At 36.0% G+C, this 17,005-nt stretch overlaps 2 protein-coding genes across 3 annotated transcripts; one reads left to right on the forward strand and one right to left on the reverse strand.

Annotated features, from left to right (window-relative positions):
* Positions 1–1,413: 1,413 nt before the first annotated feature.
* LOC113780344 (disease resistance protein RPM1-like) lies at positions 1,414–4,299 on the forward strand. Its single transcript, XM_027326152.1, has one exon. The coding sequence runs from the start codon at positions 1,414–1,416 to the stop codon at positions 4,297–4,299; it is 2,886 nt and encodes a 961-aa protein (XP_027181953.1).
* A 1,169-nt stretch (positions 4,300–5,468) lies between these two features.
* On the reverse strand, positions 5,469–14,535 carry LOC113779644. Of its 2 annotated transcripts, XM_027325307.1 has the most exons (9): positions 14,107–14,535; positions 13,365–13,568; positions 12,775–12,832; positions 12,537–12,599; positions 9,393–9,468; positions 6,942–7,057; positions 6,671–6,760; positions 6,452–6,583; positions 5,469–6,170 (listed from the first exon to the last, which is right to left on the reverse strand). In XM_027325307.1, exons 1-9 carry the CDS (start codon positions 14,436–14,438, stop codon positions 6,036–6,038), a joined length of 1,206 nt encoding a protein of 401 aa, XP_027181108.1. In that variant the 5' UTR covers positions 14,439–14,535; the 3' UTR covers positions 5,469–6,035. The 2 variants fall into 2 exon arrangements, with proteins under 2 accessions (XP_027181108.1, XP_027181109.1); XM_027325308.1 differs by lacking the exon at positions 13,365–13,568.
* Positions 14,536–17,005: the final 2,470 nt, after the last annotated feature.

A 17,005-nucleotide genomic window follows, 5' to 3' on the forward strand; every position in this document is an offset into this window, starting at 1 on the left:
GTGAAAAAATGACTTTTGACTTTCTTTAGTTGGCGTGATTTATCATTCCAAACCGTCATGGCAAATATTAACCCAAAATTACAGTAATTTAAAATAAAATGCACATTGACACACACAAATAAACACAAGGCATATAAATATAAACAATCTTCCTTTTGCAAGATGGTGCAATGGCTGCTCCTTTATCCGTTCGAAGAACCCACAGTCAATTAAATATCCCTGAAGAGTGAAGACTCCACTGACTAAAAAAGTCTTCATGATAATTTCCTCATTTTTGCATTTTAGGCAGCTTCTTTTGTCGGTAAGGCAGCTTCGTCTTTCAAAATCAAATCGCCGTTTGGCTTTTTCTTTAAATTTCCATCCTATTGCTTTAGTTTTTTCTTTCCTTTTTGGACGATTATGGCTTCATTTTCCCACCGATTTCTTTCTTCTGATTAGTGATTACGATATATATTTTCTAAGCATTTCATCCTTAACTTTTTCACACGATTTTGACAATTCTTCTGTAGTAACAGGATCAAGATGACAAACTCTTACAAAAGAATTAAAGAATATGGTTTTAGTTGTCGCAGGATTCAAGTAGCTCGAGTAATTGACATCCAAGTTATGACTAGCAACAAGTTTCACCGGTGAATTTTAAATATTTAACTAAAGTAACTGTTCTGATATAGGAATCTGTAAAAAGGTAATAACAGCAAAAGCCAATAAAAGAATTCCTTTTATTTTTTTAGTTGGGATAGAATATTACTTAGAAAAACTTGTGTATTATTCACTGTAGCATGTTTTGTAGTGTAATATATTTAAGATAAATAAGTAATTGTAAAACATGTTTAAGAGCAATTAATAAAAATAAATGTTCTTTTAGAGTCATCACGATGATATGTAACACAAGTGTCCCACAAATTAAATCAGTAAAGGACAGATTCACATGTGAATATGTCTGGAAGTCTTTGCAGGATCAAAGACTTGTAAGTTCGGATGGGCACGGACGGTTGCTACGGCCAAGATTTGGTAAAAAAAAAATTGTAAGGTTTAGATTTTATTTTATACCTTATTTTTAATAATATATATGAAACTCATAAAATTTTATTCTAGAATTATGCATTATTGAAAATAAGTTATATCGTCATTAAATAGAATTATATCGTGTGTAAAACACACATAATCTCAAAAAACTGTTGCTTCTGCAACCGTTTCAGCCCCGGATCTTGTAAGTTCAGCCCCACACCTTTTATATTATATTAATAGATCTGAACGCGGTTTTGATTTGTTGACCAATAGTACTGAATCACACATTATTAAGTTCATCATATTACGAACCGATGACCAACTCTAATTTCTTCCTTCTCTGTACAAGGTCAAGGAGCCTCTCTTCCTTTCCTGATATTCCCAAGTTAAAGAAAAGGGCTGAAAATGGCAGAAACAGTTCTCTCTTTTGTGTTAGATCAGCTCTCAATTTTTCTGCTTGAAGAGGGCAGATTATTGGGAGGGCTTCGCCAAGAGGTTCAACTCATCAGCGATGAGTTGGGGCACATGAGATCTTTCCTGGGAGTGGCAGAAACAAAGGAAGAAGATGCAGATCCCAGGATGCAAGAATGGATCAAGCAAGTACGAGAAGCAGCTTATGACACTGAAGATGTTCTTGATGAATTCGTAGCTCGCTTTGCTCACCATCATGCAACAGGGTTCTATGGCTCTGTTAGGAAAATTTTCAACTCCGTGAAGACTTTGCGAGCTCGTCGTAAGGTTGCTGAGCAAATACAGAGCATCAAGGCCAGAGTAAAGAATATATCTGAAGGGCATCAGAGATACCAATCAGAATTCGGCGGTACTACCCAAGCGGCGGAGTCTCTTGCTGCTGTTAACAACACAACATGGCGCTATAGCAGGGATGATGCACTTCTCGTGGAAGAAGCTGAACTAGTTGGCATTGACCACCCCAAACAAAAGCTAATTTCTCAACTACTCGAAGGGGATGATTCCCAGCTCAAAGTCGTTTCTGTGGTTGGCATGGGAGGACTCGGAAAAACTACCTTAGTCAAAAAAGTCCACGAAGATTTAGATATTAGAAGGCATTTCCCAGTTCGTGCCTTTGTAACTGTCTCTCAACCATGCAACTTCCAGGAGCTCCTGAAAGACTTGACTCGGCAGTTACACAATGATTTGAAGAAACCAGTTCCGGAATCGATTGAGGCAATGACTGCATTTCAGCTGAAACTATGTGTTAAAGATTTTCTTCAACAAGCTGGAAGGTATGCAATTGTGTTTGATGATGTATGGGATGTGGAATTCTGGAATGCGATTAGATTTGCACTGCCCGAAAATGGCTATGGCAATCGCGTCATGCTAACAACACGAAAAGCCGATGTAGCCTCTGCATCTTGCAACAAATCTCAAGATTATGTCTTCAAAATGGCGCCCCTGTCTTTCGAGGATTCATGGACCCTATTTTGCAGCAAGATCTTCAAAGGAAATGGTTGTCCTGCCCATCTAACAGACGTTGCAAAAGGTATATTGGGGAAATGTGAGGGATTGCCCCTTGCGGTTCTTGCAATCAGTGGGCTTTTGGCTTTGAAAGACTTGAATATTGCAGAGGAATGGGAGATGGTTCGACGCAGCCTTGTGGGTGAATTAGAAGGCTCTGGTATGCTGGACAGGGTCAGAAAGATACTGTCTCTCAGTTACAATGATCTACCTTGCCATCTTAAGACCTGTTTGTTGTATTTAAGCATTTACCCAGAGGATTATGAAATAGGTTGTCATAGACTTGTTCAATTATGGTCAGCTGAAAGATTTGTAGGTAAGAGAGAAGGAATGACAACGAGAGATATAGGCTTCGATTACCTCAGAGAACTGGTCAATAGGAGCCTAATTCAAGTGACCCAAATTTTTTATGAAGGAATCCCCTACGCTTGTCGAATCCATGATCTAGTGCGAGAAGTTGTTCTTTCCAAGGCAAGGGAACAAAATATGATCGCAATTACTACTGGACAATGCACAAAGTGGCTATCTGAGAAGGTACGTCGTTTGGTAGTCCATAGTAGCAGCAACAACAACACCGAGCAGCACCAAGAAAGCCAATGTTATAGCTTTAACCACCTTCGATCCTTTATTACGATTGAATCCATGAATCCACTAATATCCAGAACCTTGTTATCTGAAGTTTTGAAGAGTAGCAGATTGTTAAAGGTTTTGGATTTGAGTGATGAAGAGACATTGGAGAAAATCCCAAATGAGGTTTTCAACTTGTATCATCTCAGGCATCTGAACCTATGTAGGACAGGGGTTAAAGCAGTCCCGAATTTCATAGGAAAGCTTCGAAATTTGGAGTATTTGGGTTTGCGTGAAACTCAAGTCAAGGAATTACCCGTGGAAATCCTGAAGCTACAAAAGCTTGAGCATCTTATGGTATTAAAAAAAGTTGATGTTTCTGATGAAAGTTATGGATATCATGGGTTTAAAGCTCCATCAAAATTGGGAGGGCTTCTTGCACTACAATCATTAACAACCATAGATGCGAGTAGCGGATCCGTAATAGTTAAAGAGATAGGAGCATTGACTCAGTTAAAACGATTAGGGATTTCAAATCTGAGAAGAGAAGATGGAAAGGTGCTCTGCTCCTCCCTTGCCACCCTCACTAGACTTTGGGAATTAAACATTGCTTCAATTAGAAATGAAGGTGGTGATTATGAGGTAATGGATCTGAATCATCATGATCAACAACAACATTCTCTTTCATCTTCAATGCCTTCTTCATTTCTCCAATCTCTTCGTATGCTAATATTGCATGGCCGCTTAGAAAAGATGCCGAAATGGATAGCTCATCTTCAAAGCTTGGTAAGAATAGTTTTGTGTTGGAGCCGTTTAAGGGTTGAAGAGGATCCGCTTGAACCCCTCCACCATTTGCCAAATTTGGTTACTATTCAATTTTGTGGATCTTACCAAGGAGAGGGGTTGTGTTTCAAGGCTGGAGGATTCCTGAAGTTAAAGAAATTGTACCTAGAGAAATTAGAGAAGTTAAAATGGCTGAAAGTGGAGGAGGGTGCATTACCCAGTCTCCAAGAACTTAGTCTGGATAGACTTCCATTGCTAGAGGAGTTACCTTTGGATATTCAACAGTTAAGGAATCTTCGAAAGCTGTATTTGTCTGAGTTGAGTTCTCAACTGATGGAGAAGTTAGAGAATCTAAATGAAGAGACTAAAGATTATAGAAACATTGCACACATTTCTGAAGTTGTCATTGAATTGTGGGCAGATGAGGGATGGAGACTGCACCGGCTGTGGGGGAAGAAGATGTAAATATTTCCTTCCTATTTTTTTTTTTTTGCACGTTTGTTTGTAACTTCTGAGTTTTTAATTTGCTTTATCTTTTATCTTATTGTATAAATATTGTATTGCATAATCTTGTTTATATACGGTATTGCACTCTATATTTTTTTTTGCTTGTTTATTTTTTTACTTTAATTGATTTAGCAAATAATTTAGAGGTTGCAGGTTAGAAGTGCCTTAGCATCTTGCACACAATTTCAATATACAATCTAAAACAACAGCCTAAAATTTTGGTACAAAATTAAAACATGAAGCCTATGTTTATACGCTAGTATGACTTAGAAATTGATTTCTCTTGTAATTAATAATATAGTAATTTTTGGACAAATAATGGTTGTATCGGTCCTTTATGCTTATCGGTCTGTCCTTTTGTGACAAATTTCGAAGGAACATATTAATATTCTCAAGTAAATTATTTTCAATCATGCCCAATTGTTACGTATGAATTAATATTATGTCAAGTAAAACAATTTCTTTTCCCATGCCCAATCCACCAAGGTTCATTTTTAAACCAAAATATTGAAGTTGCTAAAATTGAGAACTTCTACATCACACGCTATAATTTCTTCTTGTGATGAATACTGGTGTAATACATCACAATCTTGTTTTAATACTTACCACAATTTGTTGATGAATGCAGTCATACTCATAGTCAATATTTGTAAGGCAACACAGAAGTATAAAAAAAGCAAATAATAGTGCTTTGTTTGGAAAGCAATTTTTCTCCAAAAAAAAAATTTAAATTTTTTGTGAATATATTTTTAAATCACCTTTTTATCTCACATGCATTAAATCATTAAAACGTATTTTTATATAAAAATTCTAAAAAATAACAATCCAAATGAGACTTTTAGTGTCCTTAAAACACAAATACTTCTGGACATTATTTGGGATTGTCAAAGACCTTGGCGTTACAACAAACTAACGTGTTGGTAGTGGAAGAGTCCTTGAACAACACAGAGAAATAGGAAAGCTCAAACTTTGTGCGGCTATTCTTTGCTTAGTCCTAAATCAATTCATTCCATAGCTGCAATTCGTGCCAGTGATTATTGGTGCAACTGATGGACAAGAAATCTTTGATCTGATAGAGAGCTCAAATTACTTCAATTACTGAAGGCCTGTTTAAACTTTCTTGCAGCTTTTGATGAAAAGCCATAAAATAGTCTATTTCCACGCTGCAAATGACATACACCTAAAGGAAAAGATTACAAGACATGACAAAGCATTATCAGATGATGCTAATAGGAGATTTAGATGTACAGTCTGCCCTTCCCCGCAAACTATGCACAAGGCTACCCCTTAAATCTCAGTATCACCAAACAGAAAGCAAATGATTGCTGGTATCAATTACCAAAAGTAGGCTAAATGTTGACGTGCCATTTGAAGCTGCATCTGTGTAAGTGTGTGCAGAACTGTAGAGAGAGAGTGTCTGAGATTTATATTTTACAAGTCATGTAACTTGTAACAACTATCAAAACTACGTATTTATATCATATCTAACCAAATTCCGTGCATCCTATGCATCATAGGATGCTTTTCCCTGCAAATTCCTAGAAAGTTCTATGCAAACATAGGATGCTTTTCCATGCAAAACTTTCCGAGAAAAATTCTATGCAAACAACCCAAAGGGAAGAAGGTCAACCCAATACCAGGAAGGATTCACATGATTCAGATATTGCCGCATCATGGGTCTGATTCATGTGTCTCTATCCTTCAAGTTGACTAAACCAGTCTGTAATTGTTCTTGTGAGGACTCTAGTGTCGTTCAAAGAAATTGTCTTAAGACCTTGAGCAACAGCATCTACAGGCGTGTATATATCTCCCACTTGCCATCTAGGTTCCTGATCGTCCAACAAAACAAATTTCAGCATAAATGGAGAATAAAAAGAAGAAATTTAGTTAGAGAACAATCGTTGACCATGTCATTTTCTGAATCTTGATTGTTCTGATTACCGTGCCACTTTCCAATTTTTTACCAAAAGTAACTTAAAGATCATGCTAAGTAATACATACACAATTGGCACAAGATACAAGGCGCAGCACAACGTGTCAGCATAAATTCCCAGAAAGCAAAGGACTAAAGATTATGATACAAAAGGAGCACAAAGTTACTGCAGCAAACCTGTATGCAAGGTGTAATATGAGTTCCATTCAATATTATTTTCTGTAGTTTTCCACCAATAGATTCCACTCGAGGCTTCAGTGTCTCTTCAAGGAGATCAGTCTGATCAATTGCATCAACATTGAACTTGACCTGAAAAAAGAATCATATAGACTTAAAAGTGAACATTGAAGTTGGAGCAATTCAATCAATTCTGGTACTTGAATAACATGTTCAAACCAGTAATGTATGCTGAACATTGTATGACTTCTGGAAACAGTCAAGATTCTCAAAGGGCGTTGGCCTGAACTCCGAAATTCCTTCAGCAAGCTGAAGTAACATCCATTTGAGGCAGTTTGAGGATCAGAGAATGACCACAAGACAGAAAGAGCGACAAAGCCATTTCACCATTTGACAGAAAAATGATGGAGATATAGACATGTTCAGCCACAAAGGTGGCAGGATTTGTTTTCCAGGTTGGATAGACATCATCATGTAAGTGGGGTGTCACCTGATTAAAAACAGCCGGCAACTGATCAACAAACTTGTTGACTGACACTGCCACTTCTGGATCGTAATCTGGAATCATGGTTCCAGCAGTATCAAGTAGTACTTTCCATGCATCGGCTGTATATTAGTATCAATGACAGGAGAAGGCATTAGAATCAGAAAGATGACATAAGCAATTATTCAACCTCATCAGCCATATGTCTTCAATCAAATGAAGCATTGTATCATACCTATGAAAAAAATCCATCCAGTACCAGGATACTTTCATTACTACTTGAAAGCTTGCCTTGGTTTTCAGAGATACCTTATATTTGGTAATTGTGAAACTTGGGGAGGATTTAATAGAAGTTTAAAAAATAATAATTTCAAGGTCTTGAATTGATTTCTGTTTCTTGTAAATCATAAAAAATGAAAGGACAAGTTAATTATATGTCACTCTTGTGCTCTATTTCTTCTTCATGAATAATAAAGTCCACGAAACATAACCTGCCATTGTTTGCAAGTAAATATCTCTGTATTCCCTAAGACCCTAAAAATAATATTCTACTCCCTCGACACAAAATTGAAGACCGATGTTTTAGATGATCTAAAGCCTGACATCAAAACACTTCATGCATTAAGTTTCTCTTCTTGATAAAGCCCAGTTTTCAAGCATCATTCTGCATCGCATTGTTATAAAAGCTTTATGCACCATTAGCTTGATCAAGGATTAAATGAATACACTACTCGCTTCAGTGTCCATCATGCTCATATCTTCAGGAATAAATGAGAAACAACATTATGTGGGTTATGTGAAGGAAGGACTTAGGAGGACTCGCAGATTACAGCCTAGCATGTGCAGACTCCCCAGTCCCCCCACCCCCCACCCCCCACAACAATCAGGGAGAGGGGGGGTTGGGGGAAGCCTCTATGGTTCAGGAAAATAATGTTTAGGCCACACAAGGAATTAACTGTTAGTAAACATTTGCAAAATTAAGAAAAAGAAACCAAATGCAAAAGTACAAATTCAATTATAGTTATTCATTTTCTTTTTCTAATTTCTAATTATTAAGTTTTGTACAAACCGAAAAAATTATTTTTGTTGTTACTGCTACACTTGCTATCTACAATGAAAATGCACGTATTAACATTTGAAAGTTGCAATGAAGTACACTCTCTGCAAAATGTCAAATAACGTCTCCTTTTTTTTAGTGTAAGTGGGAGGGCTTGAACCTGGGATCTCTCACTTACTCAAAAAAAAAAATCAAATAATGTCCCATTTTCTGTTTAATGCAGATATTGTTGAGGCCTCTTTCAAAGCATTAAAATGGAATCAGGACCAAAGAGCACTTGTATGCCTGGGTAATCTTGCGTATGTTTCAAGGCCTCAGAAAATAACATTTGCACGAAGATTCTCTTTTAGCATATCTATAAGGAAATCAAGGGTAGAGACACTTCAGCAAACTATAGTTCCAAATAATTGGTCTTCAGGAATCCAAAGAGTTGCACAGGACAGGGAATTAGTATAAGATTAAATCAAAGTGGTGGTACCTATTCAAATTTTGTCCAATACGGTAGATGTACTCATCCTCCATTACATTAACAGAAGGTTCGTTTTCCGAATAGAAGAGAAAATGAAAAAGGTAAATAAACATTGGCAAGAATGTCACAACAGTCAGACGAACTACTCAATTAAGTGCAGATAGAAAACTACGCAACCATGTTGAGTGCAGATCGTCAATCTGTGGATAATAAAGTTGGTACCTACAACTAGAAGCTTTGATTTGGCTACAAATTCATGATATCCACACATTAGTAGCTCCACAAGTATTTGTGTCGACACAAATTGTAGGATACAATTTCTACAGCATGCCTTGCTAGTTTCTGAAAAGCCTAAGACCTACCCCTCATTCTTGAGCTATCTATGACCGTCAATAGAGTTCTTCTATATAAACCACCTCATAGGTAACCAGTTTTCCACTCTGTTGTTTAACACCCTTATACAGAACTTAACCCTAAAAAGTTAGACTAACTCAAAGAAAATAGTTCTACACTATCACTGCAATTTACAATAGATAAATAAAACAGAACAGGAACATTCCCTACCACCCCATCCCTTCTTGCACTCCACCAATACTCATCAGTCTACAACACAAATTCCTCCACCTAACCCAAACTACAAGTTAGATCATGGGAAGGTGAGAGCAAAAATGACCTTCAAGAGTCCAAACAAAGCCACGCTGTTTCTCATCAAAGCTAATGTCAATGGTGATTATATTAACAACAGAGGGATTGATTTGGCAATTTCTCAGTAGCCCGCTTTTGTAAAGAGCATACAATTAATCCTGGGATTCAAAAGATTTCTATTAGACTAACGCAGCATTGATGTATGAGTAGCTAAAGCAACATAAATAATGATGTTTAATTTTAAAGAAGTATCAAGAAAATTAAGAAACCTTTCACTGTGATCAACCTGAGGCATTTCGAGTGAATGAATATACTGGAGACGCTTCCATAATTGGAAATATTTGACTGACAAGAGGTCCTAACTGCATCATAGCATAATACAACTTCAAAAATGAGGAATGTTACAAAAGCAATAGTAGTTCTTTGAGAGGCAGTAGACAAAATTTGACACGGATTCTAAAGCAAGGGCTAAGAAAACTGGAGCCCTACCAATTGAACAAGTATAGTAACAACTCATCATATAAGCATATTTACAATCAACTCCGCCTTGGTATATAAGATTTAAAATGAAATTAAGGTTCAAAAACATATGACAAAATTGATCCACCAAATCTCAAGGTATAATATTTATGCAATATCAAAATATAAATTAAACAAACTAGATAAATGTTTAGATCCAAATTTCCATATAATCCTCAATGTTGATTGGCTCCAGTTAAACCATCACCAAGATCATGGATATGTTAACTATAATGTTGTTTACGTCGATTCCCTTTTATACTGAACTAATTTGTATTCTTGAATGAATGGAAGACTGATATGACTTCACCCTTTGGATGACTACTAATTGGTGAACAGTTCAGTATAAGGACAAAATTACAACAATCACAAATGAACAAAAGTGCATTAGTTGCTGTAGAAGCCATCAGCAAGCAGAAGCATAGATGCTAATACTCAAACCAGAAAGATCTAGAAATGAAGTGCAAAGTCAGTAATATGTACAGACATACCATTTCCACAAATATATGCAATCTACTATGGATACTCTTTTAATTTTTAAACTGCATATTACACTTTCTACTTCACATTTTTTTCCCTTGATTTTCTGAGTTGCTACCTTCAGTTACCATTTGTCCTGTTTCACTCATATGTTTACCCATTTTCTTGCTCCCTGTAATGTCACCAATTATTTCCTTTCCAAAAAAAAATCTTCACTTTACATCAACTTCATGGCATAGCTGAAGCAATATAAGTTATTTACAATCCATCCATTATATGAGCATATCCTATCTGAAATATTATAAAAAATTTTCTTTGTTAATTGACAGTCATAGTACGACATTGATGTGATGGCACATTTACATTCCTTTATGCATTAGCTTTTTCATGTTTGTTTTAACATTTTACATCTTATACATATTCCAATGTAAAGGGCATAGCATGACAATTAAGGAGATTTTGAGGATGATAGGAATGTGATCCGACACAATGGGTCATGTATACATCTTTTGACAACTAAGATGTTATTATCCATAGGATTATTGAAGGATTAGTAGAATTGCACTTGAAAAAGGTAATAAACTCATGCCATGGCATGATAATGAAAGCAATCTTAGTAGCTAAAGAGCCCTTCATCCACCAAGTATGCTCTCAGAAATGGCAGCAGCTGGATAAATGTCAAATATCTACAGGACATGACTTTTACATCACTGGTGGGGGAGGGCTTAGAGTGCAACGCTTCACCAGCATCTACACTCACAAATCGTAGAGTTCCCTGTTCATGAACTCAGACAAACTACATCAGTCAGTTGCATCGCTATCATAGATCCGCAATAGAAACCACGATTCTTTTAAATTTACCCTATATATTGGTGTGAAGATTCAGAGAGGCAGTGAAAGAATAGGCTGTTTGCCTGGTGAAATTTGAGCTGAAATTAGATTTAAGAAGTAGAGGTTAAATAGAGATAAGGAGAGGTAAAGGGCAAAAGAAAGGAAGGAAGGAAAGATGACTACTAAGACTTCACAGGTAAGAGACTAAGAGGGGTTTCGTTCTGAAACTTTCTTGATTCAAACTCACTCTCATTTACAAAAACTAATGCAAGCTATTCAAAGAGTCTAACACAGCAACCTAAAAGCTTTCTCTTGTAAAAAAAAGCAGCCATTCAAGAGTAGAGTCTGTGGCAATTGTTGTCCACTACAATAGTAGCTATGTAGGATGACCATTGAACTCCTAACCATGGGTGTTCTTTAAAAGTCCACCCATGCCTGCCCATTGGACTTCCAATCATGCTTTACCCTTAGATTTCCACTACTAGTTTCAAGTACAGCATCATTATCAGGCAGCCAATTGCTTACCAACAAAAGTTGCAACAACAAGCTCAACAGTTGCACACTGAAAATTGGCGAATGAACCACAATCTGAATCTTAAATCAATTCCAGAGCTAAAAGATTGTGAAACTGAAGTTTTTTTTCCTTCAATATATTGATGTCTTTCATGTCCTGTGTCACACTAGCTAAGCCGTGGCTACGATTATTTGATCTACCCTAGAGCACCATTACCTGCTTGGCATAGTATGCAGCAGCTCTTATGTCACATGGTCGGAACTAAGACGGAAACAAAATGCCCTATATACAAATCGAAAAGGATGATTTTACAAACTAATCTTATTATCCATAGTAAAAATGATATATATATAAAAGAATACCCAAATCTAAGCAAATTTGTCAGATACCACTGAAACAAATCAATTTGCAGGATTCAACTAGGGTGCAGGTGCAACACCAACTTCTACACTCACGAGTTGCTGCCATCCTATGCATGAACTCATACAGACTATTTCAGTAAGTGGCATAACACAGATGCATCCTGACTCACTAAACATTGTCTTGAACTACTCAATCTACCCATAGAAGTCCATTCCCAGCTTCACATATTACATAACAGCTCTTTAGTCATCATGAGCCAGCCAGGAAGAATTGTAATCCCCAAAGGTTTTTGGGCTCTTGAAGGGTGGCCTCCAAGAGTTCATGGCCACAACTGTATAAGAAAAGGAAATCCCCATCCATGTTCCTTGGAAGCCAGTAAAAGCCAGAACTCGGAAAATGAAAGAAACTAAAGCATAAACTGCAAATTTTTCCTTCTGCAGGAGGATTGCATGAATAGCCCAAGTTATGGCAGTTAGAGATGAAGGGGGCAAAAAGGGCAATTTTCTTTCTTCTTTTTTTTGTGTGAAGGAATAAGGGTAGTACTGTAAATACTTAAATAAAGAAAGACCTCTAGCATTGAAATAAATAAAAAATAGCAAACATCCAATTTAATAAAGATTAATTGCTCAACTTCAACAGCAAAAAAGGTTAAAAGCCACCTTTTTTTTTTGGATAGTCAGGATAACAGCTAAGCCCCTTAAATCAGTATTGGAACAGAATTACCTGCTCAAAGTATGGTACTGCCTCCGACGCTGGCCTGTTGTTGTATGATATTATTGCATTTGCCTTCATTGAGAGACAAGTATAACCTTCATTAAGTCAAAAAGTACTAAACACTGAACTACGGTGCATTGTCACACATTAAAGCTGCAAAAGCATAACTTTTTAGTTATATTTTTCTTATCTTAATTAAGTTCAATTTTGGTTAAGCACTTATGAAACTTTGGAAGAAAGAAGGAACCTTGGGTATCTTGTCACAAAAATAACTTCCAGTAAGCACTTGTAGAAGTGCACCATTGCTGCAATTATAGTTAAACCAAAAAACGTCAAAGATAGTATCGTGAAAAGAATGAAATAAAAGTTAGATAAATTTGATAGCATTTTAGGCATGGTTATCTATAACGAAGTCTCATCGGAATGAAACTTAGGTACTAGCGAAGTTTTTAACCTTGAAGTATTCTTCATCACCCTCACCATTTCAAAGTGAACGTTCCCAGCATTTTGTTAATTCAATCAGTCGCAAGTTCCTCCAATCTATCCAAGCTTAACTCGATCATCTTATGTTCAAAAAACAATTCATTGGACAACTATCCCATGTTCAGCTCCAAAACAGCTTTACTGAACCTCTACTATGATAAAATGAATGTTGCTATGAAGGTTAGCAGCTCCAATACACATCGATGTAAAGATTCCTTAAGAAAAAAAGAGGACATGCCTAACATCCTCGGGACAAAGTATATCATTGAACATACAAACTAACATTAGACAACACAATTAAGGCTTTATGAAGTTTAATTTGTGATCATTAATGCTCAATTAACCTCCACTCACCTATGGCCAACCGAGTAAAGTGGAAGATCAACAATATCATCAGGTGAAAGGCCATATTCTGGCAATTCAGACCCCAAAATCAAATCAAAGCCAGCATGAAACCTCTCATAAATCTCCCTAGTAACTTTTTCATGATCAAATGTCACGTTATATGGCACCGAGATAATGAAATAGCCTTCATTTGCCAGTTGCTCAAGCAAATAGCTGCCACCACAACAAAAAAAACTAATCAAACAAAACAGATCATAAGACTCTATTAGCATTTTAGTTTACAGTAGAAAAAATTGAATTAACAACCCTCTGTTCTGTAGTAAACATCACCAGCGCAATGTCATCACAGTTTGAATTTCAATCAAGTAGACCTTGTTTTTCCAGCGCAATGTTTCCTTCTTCTTTTCCCGAGTTAAAAAAAAAAAATTACTTCAACCACAGGAAAAAATCTTCCAAAAAAAAAAAAATTAACGCTACAAGCAAATTTATTTTAGTTTCTGTGTTTCAAGAATTAACTCAAGGATTAATCTAATATAGTGTGTTAAAACTGTAGTTGGACAAGCAAGTAGCCACATATATTAATCCAGAAATTAAATTAAAATGTTCCATCCCAGAAATCTAACAGCACTTCATCAAAATAGCAAAAAAAAAAAAAAAAAAGAAAGACATGAAAATTATCAACTATAATAGTCAAGTTTGAAACAGAGATATTAACGACAGGCGAATATACATAAGTAAATTGTTGATTGACCTGTAAGTAACTTCAGGGACAGCTCCAACAAAAGCACCTCCCAAAAATTTAATAATGGCTTTGGGTTTTTTCCCTCTTGGAGGAGGAATGACCAAACAAGACTCAAGCCTGTTGTAAATTCTACCATTATGATTCACAAAAGAAGTGTTCTTGAAGCTATTGGGTTTAACCATTTTCATTTGGGTCCTGCAAATTGTCATTTTTGAAGGTCTTGCGCAATTCTCAGTGGGGAAAACCCCTCTGGAGAGATAATTGAGAAAAGGGCTTTCTTTAAATTTGTTGATTCTTGGAAAGTTGTTGAGAATAGAAGTGGTGCTAGCCACGGCGGCCATGGCCGGCCTTCTTCACTCGGAGGTTCTAGTTGGGTGTTGGGAGGGGAAATTTGGAGCTAAAAATGTGAAGCGCGGGAGGCAGTACGTGGCATTCTAATTGCGCCTCCTTTGTGTCAGGTACATTTCTTAAGTAGATTACGAGTCTCCGTTTTACTGGATTTTGTGCATTTGTTTGGTGATAATTGAGTAATTGTCTAATTTCTCCTCTCTTTTTTTGGCCTTACATGCAATTTGTGTCTTTGAGTCTTTTTTTTTTGGTAAAAAATCATTTGTATTGTATTAGTGTAGTAATCATTTATGTATGCATGTACAATTAAGAGACTGTTGATCTTAAAATTTAGATGTGTCTTTATTTTAAGGTGCACATGAACTATACTTCACATTTAAGATTGGGTAAATTATCTTTTTATTCTCCTGTTTATGATTTAATAATCTATATATAATCTTTTCATGGATTGGGTTAAAATATCACCGGTAATTTTTTTGTTAAAACTAATGATCAATAGTAAAAGTCAAAATCAAAATAATAAATTGACAAATTTATGCTTTTATTACTTCTTTTTTCCCTCCAAACTAAAAAAGAAGAAATTGAAATAAAAACTACATAAATAAGAACTGAAAAATACCATTAAAATTTTGATTTAAAAACCTATAATGATATTTGTAGTAAAAAAATTGATATTTTTGTTTCTTATTTATTTGTTTTATATTTCGCTTCCATCTTTTTCATTTCTTTTTTTTTTCCCTTCCATTTGTTTTGTAATTGGAGAAAGTTAATATTTTATATTTTAAATTATAGGTTTTCAAAATAATCTCTTCTCTTCCCAAAAGAGAGAGAGAGAAAGAGAGAGAAAGAAAGAAGAAAAAGAAAAAAAGTAATGAAAGGGTGAATTTGTCAATTTATTAATTTGATTTTGACTTTTGACTATTAACTGTTAGTTTTAACAGAAAAACTAATAGTGACACTTTAACCCAATCCAGAGTTATATATAGGTTTTAACTATAGGGGCTTATTTAGTAAAGCCCAAACCATAGCGGGTGAAAGGTAATCAACCCTTTAAGATTTGGTTTAGTAATGGTAAATCTTGTCAAACAGTTGCTAACATGATCGAGTTTTTTTTTTTTTTTTGGGTCAAAAGTCGTTCATATTGTACCATTGTAATAATCATTTATATAAGCATGTACACTCAAGGAACCCTAATGTAGAATTAGATGTGTCTCTATTTTAAGGCACATAAAAAACTATATTTCGCACATAGGATTTTGGTTTAGTTGAATGGTAAATTTTGTCAAACAATTGCTAACATGATTTTCCTATTTCTTTACATAAAAAGAAAACTACACTTACAAAAACAGTTTTGCAGCTTCCAACTATCTACAATTTTTTGGTTGATCTTATTTACTACTTTTGAGAGCCAATACTAACTGCTGCTAACTCTTTTCAATTGCCGGCATCATTGCCTCTAGTATCGCTAAAGCATCAGCAATTTTGGCCTCACGCAATCTTCGACTGGTAGTGCCCAAGTGACTGTGAGGACTCCCAGTCCATCTCTCAATCTAATTCACAAACCAACTATACTTCTGATGCTGTCTGTGTTTTTAACAGTCAAAATCTTTTGCTGGTCACTTGAAGAATTAGTACAAGCTGCTTGTACATTGCTAGGATTGCTTGTTCTGTGGTTCTCCCTTGCCTGTTTACCTTTAGGAATTCCGTCCCCCCCCCCCGCCCCCCCCCCACCCAAATCTTCTGTGGCTTTCCTGGAAATCCAGAATCCAGTTTGCTCATTATCATTGAAGCAACTTTCGTTCCTACCTTTGTGTATTGGCCACAACAGATTCAGAGTCAATGCAATATGCCCCCTTCCCTTTATTCCTTTTGACTACTTCCTAAAGTTGGATCCACCGTACTTGGAAGTTCCATGCATGACTGCTAATCCATCCCATTGTACAAAGACTGCATTCCTTGCATCTTGAATAGAAATGCAGGAGAAGAACATGTGTTCTATTGTTTCAATGTCCTCACCAGTCACCACACTTCTTGCATATAGAATTGCCTTTTCCCATTCTTTTTTGCTTTTTTGCTTTTTTGCAGAACTTCATTTGGGGGGAATATATGGTTCAGACACTTCCATATGAAATGTTTGATTTTGTGTTGATATCAAGTCCCCATATATTTTTCCACAATCCTGCCATTAAACTATTACTGCTAGGCTTACTCCCATCAGTCTTGTCATTCTCCTCCATCTGATTCTTTGACTTTTCCTGGGAATACCCAGAGATCACCATTTAAACCCCTGTAGAGTTGTGAACCTATCTTAATCTTATCCTTGCCACTAAAAAGATTGAGGGGCTAACTCAAAATTGATCTGCAATCCTCTAGAGAGAATAAAGATTGAATTAATTTTTTATTCCATTCTTCAGCCAAACAATCAATTGATTCACTGTGTTTATTTCACAGAGACTTGGCTTTGCAACTGATAACTTCCCAGTTTTGGTTTCTGGTATCAATCTTCCCTCCCAAATTTTGATACTTCTCCCATCACCTATAATTCTCCATGTCCCTTCTT

This window comes from Coffea eugenioides, chromosome 8, assembly GCF_003713205.1.
Source record: "Coffea eugenioides isolate CCC68of chromosome 8, Ceug_1.0, whole genome shotgun sequence".
Taxonomy (NCBI): Eukaryota; Viridiplantae; Streptophyta; class Magnoliopsida; order Gentianales; family Rubiaceae; genus Coffea; species Coffea eugenioides.

Coding starts and splice junctions, on each gene's coding strand:
- LOC113780344 (XM_027326152.1), top strand. CDS start 1,414: ATGGCAGAAACAGTTCTCTCTTTTGTGTTAGATCAGCTCTCAATTTTT.
- LOC113779644 (XM_027325307.1), bottom strand. CDS start 14,438: ATGGCCGCCGTGGCTAGCACCACTTCTATTCTCAACAACTTTCCAAGA. Junction 6,761..6,941: donor TGCCGGCTGTTTTTAATCAG/GTGACACCCCAC, acceptor ATGTTACTTCAG/CTTGCTGAAGGAATTTCGGA. Junction 6,171..6,451: donor ATATTACACCTTGCATACAG/GTTTGCTGCAGT, acceptor TTGGACGATCAG/GAACCTAGATGGCAAGTGGG.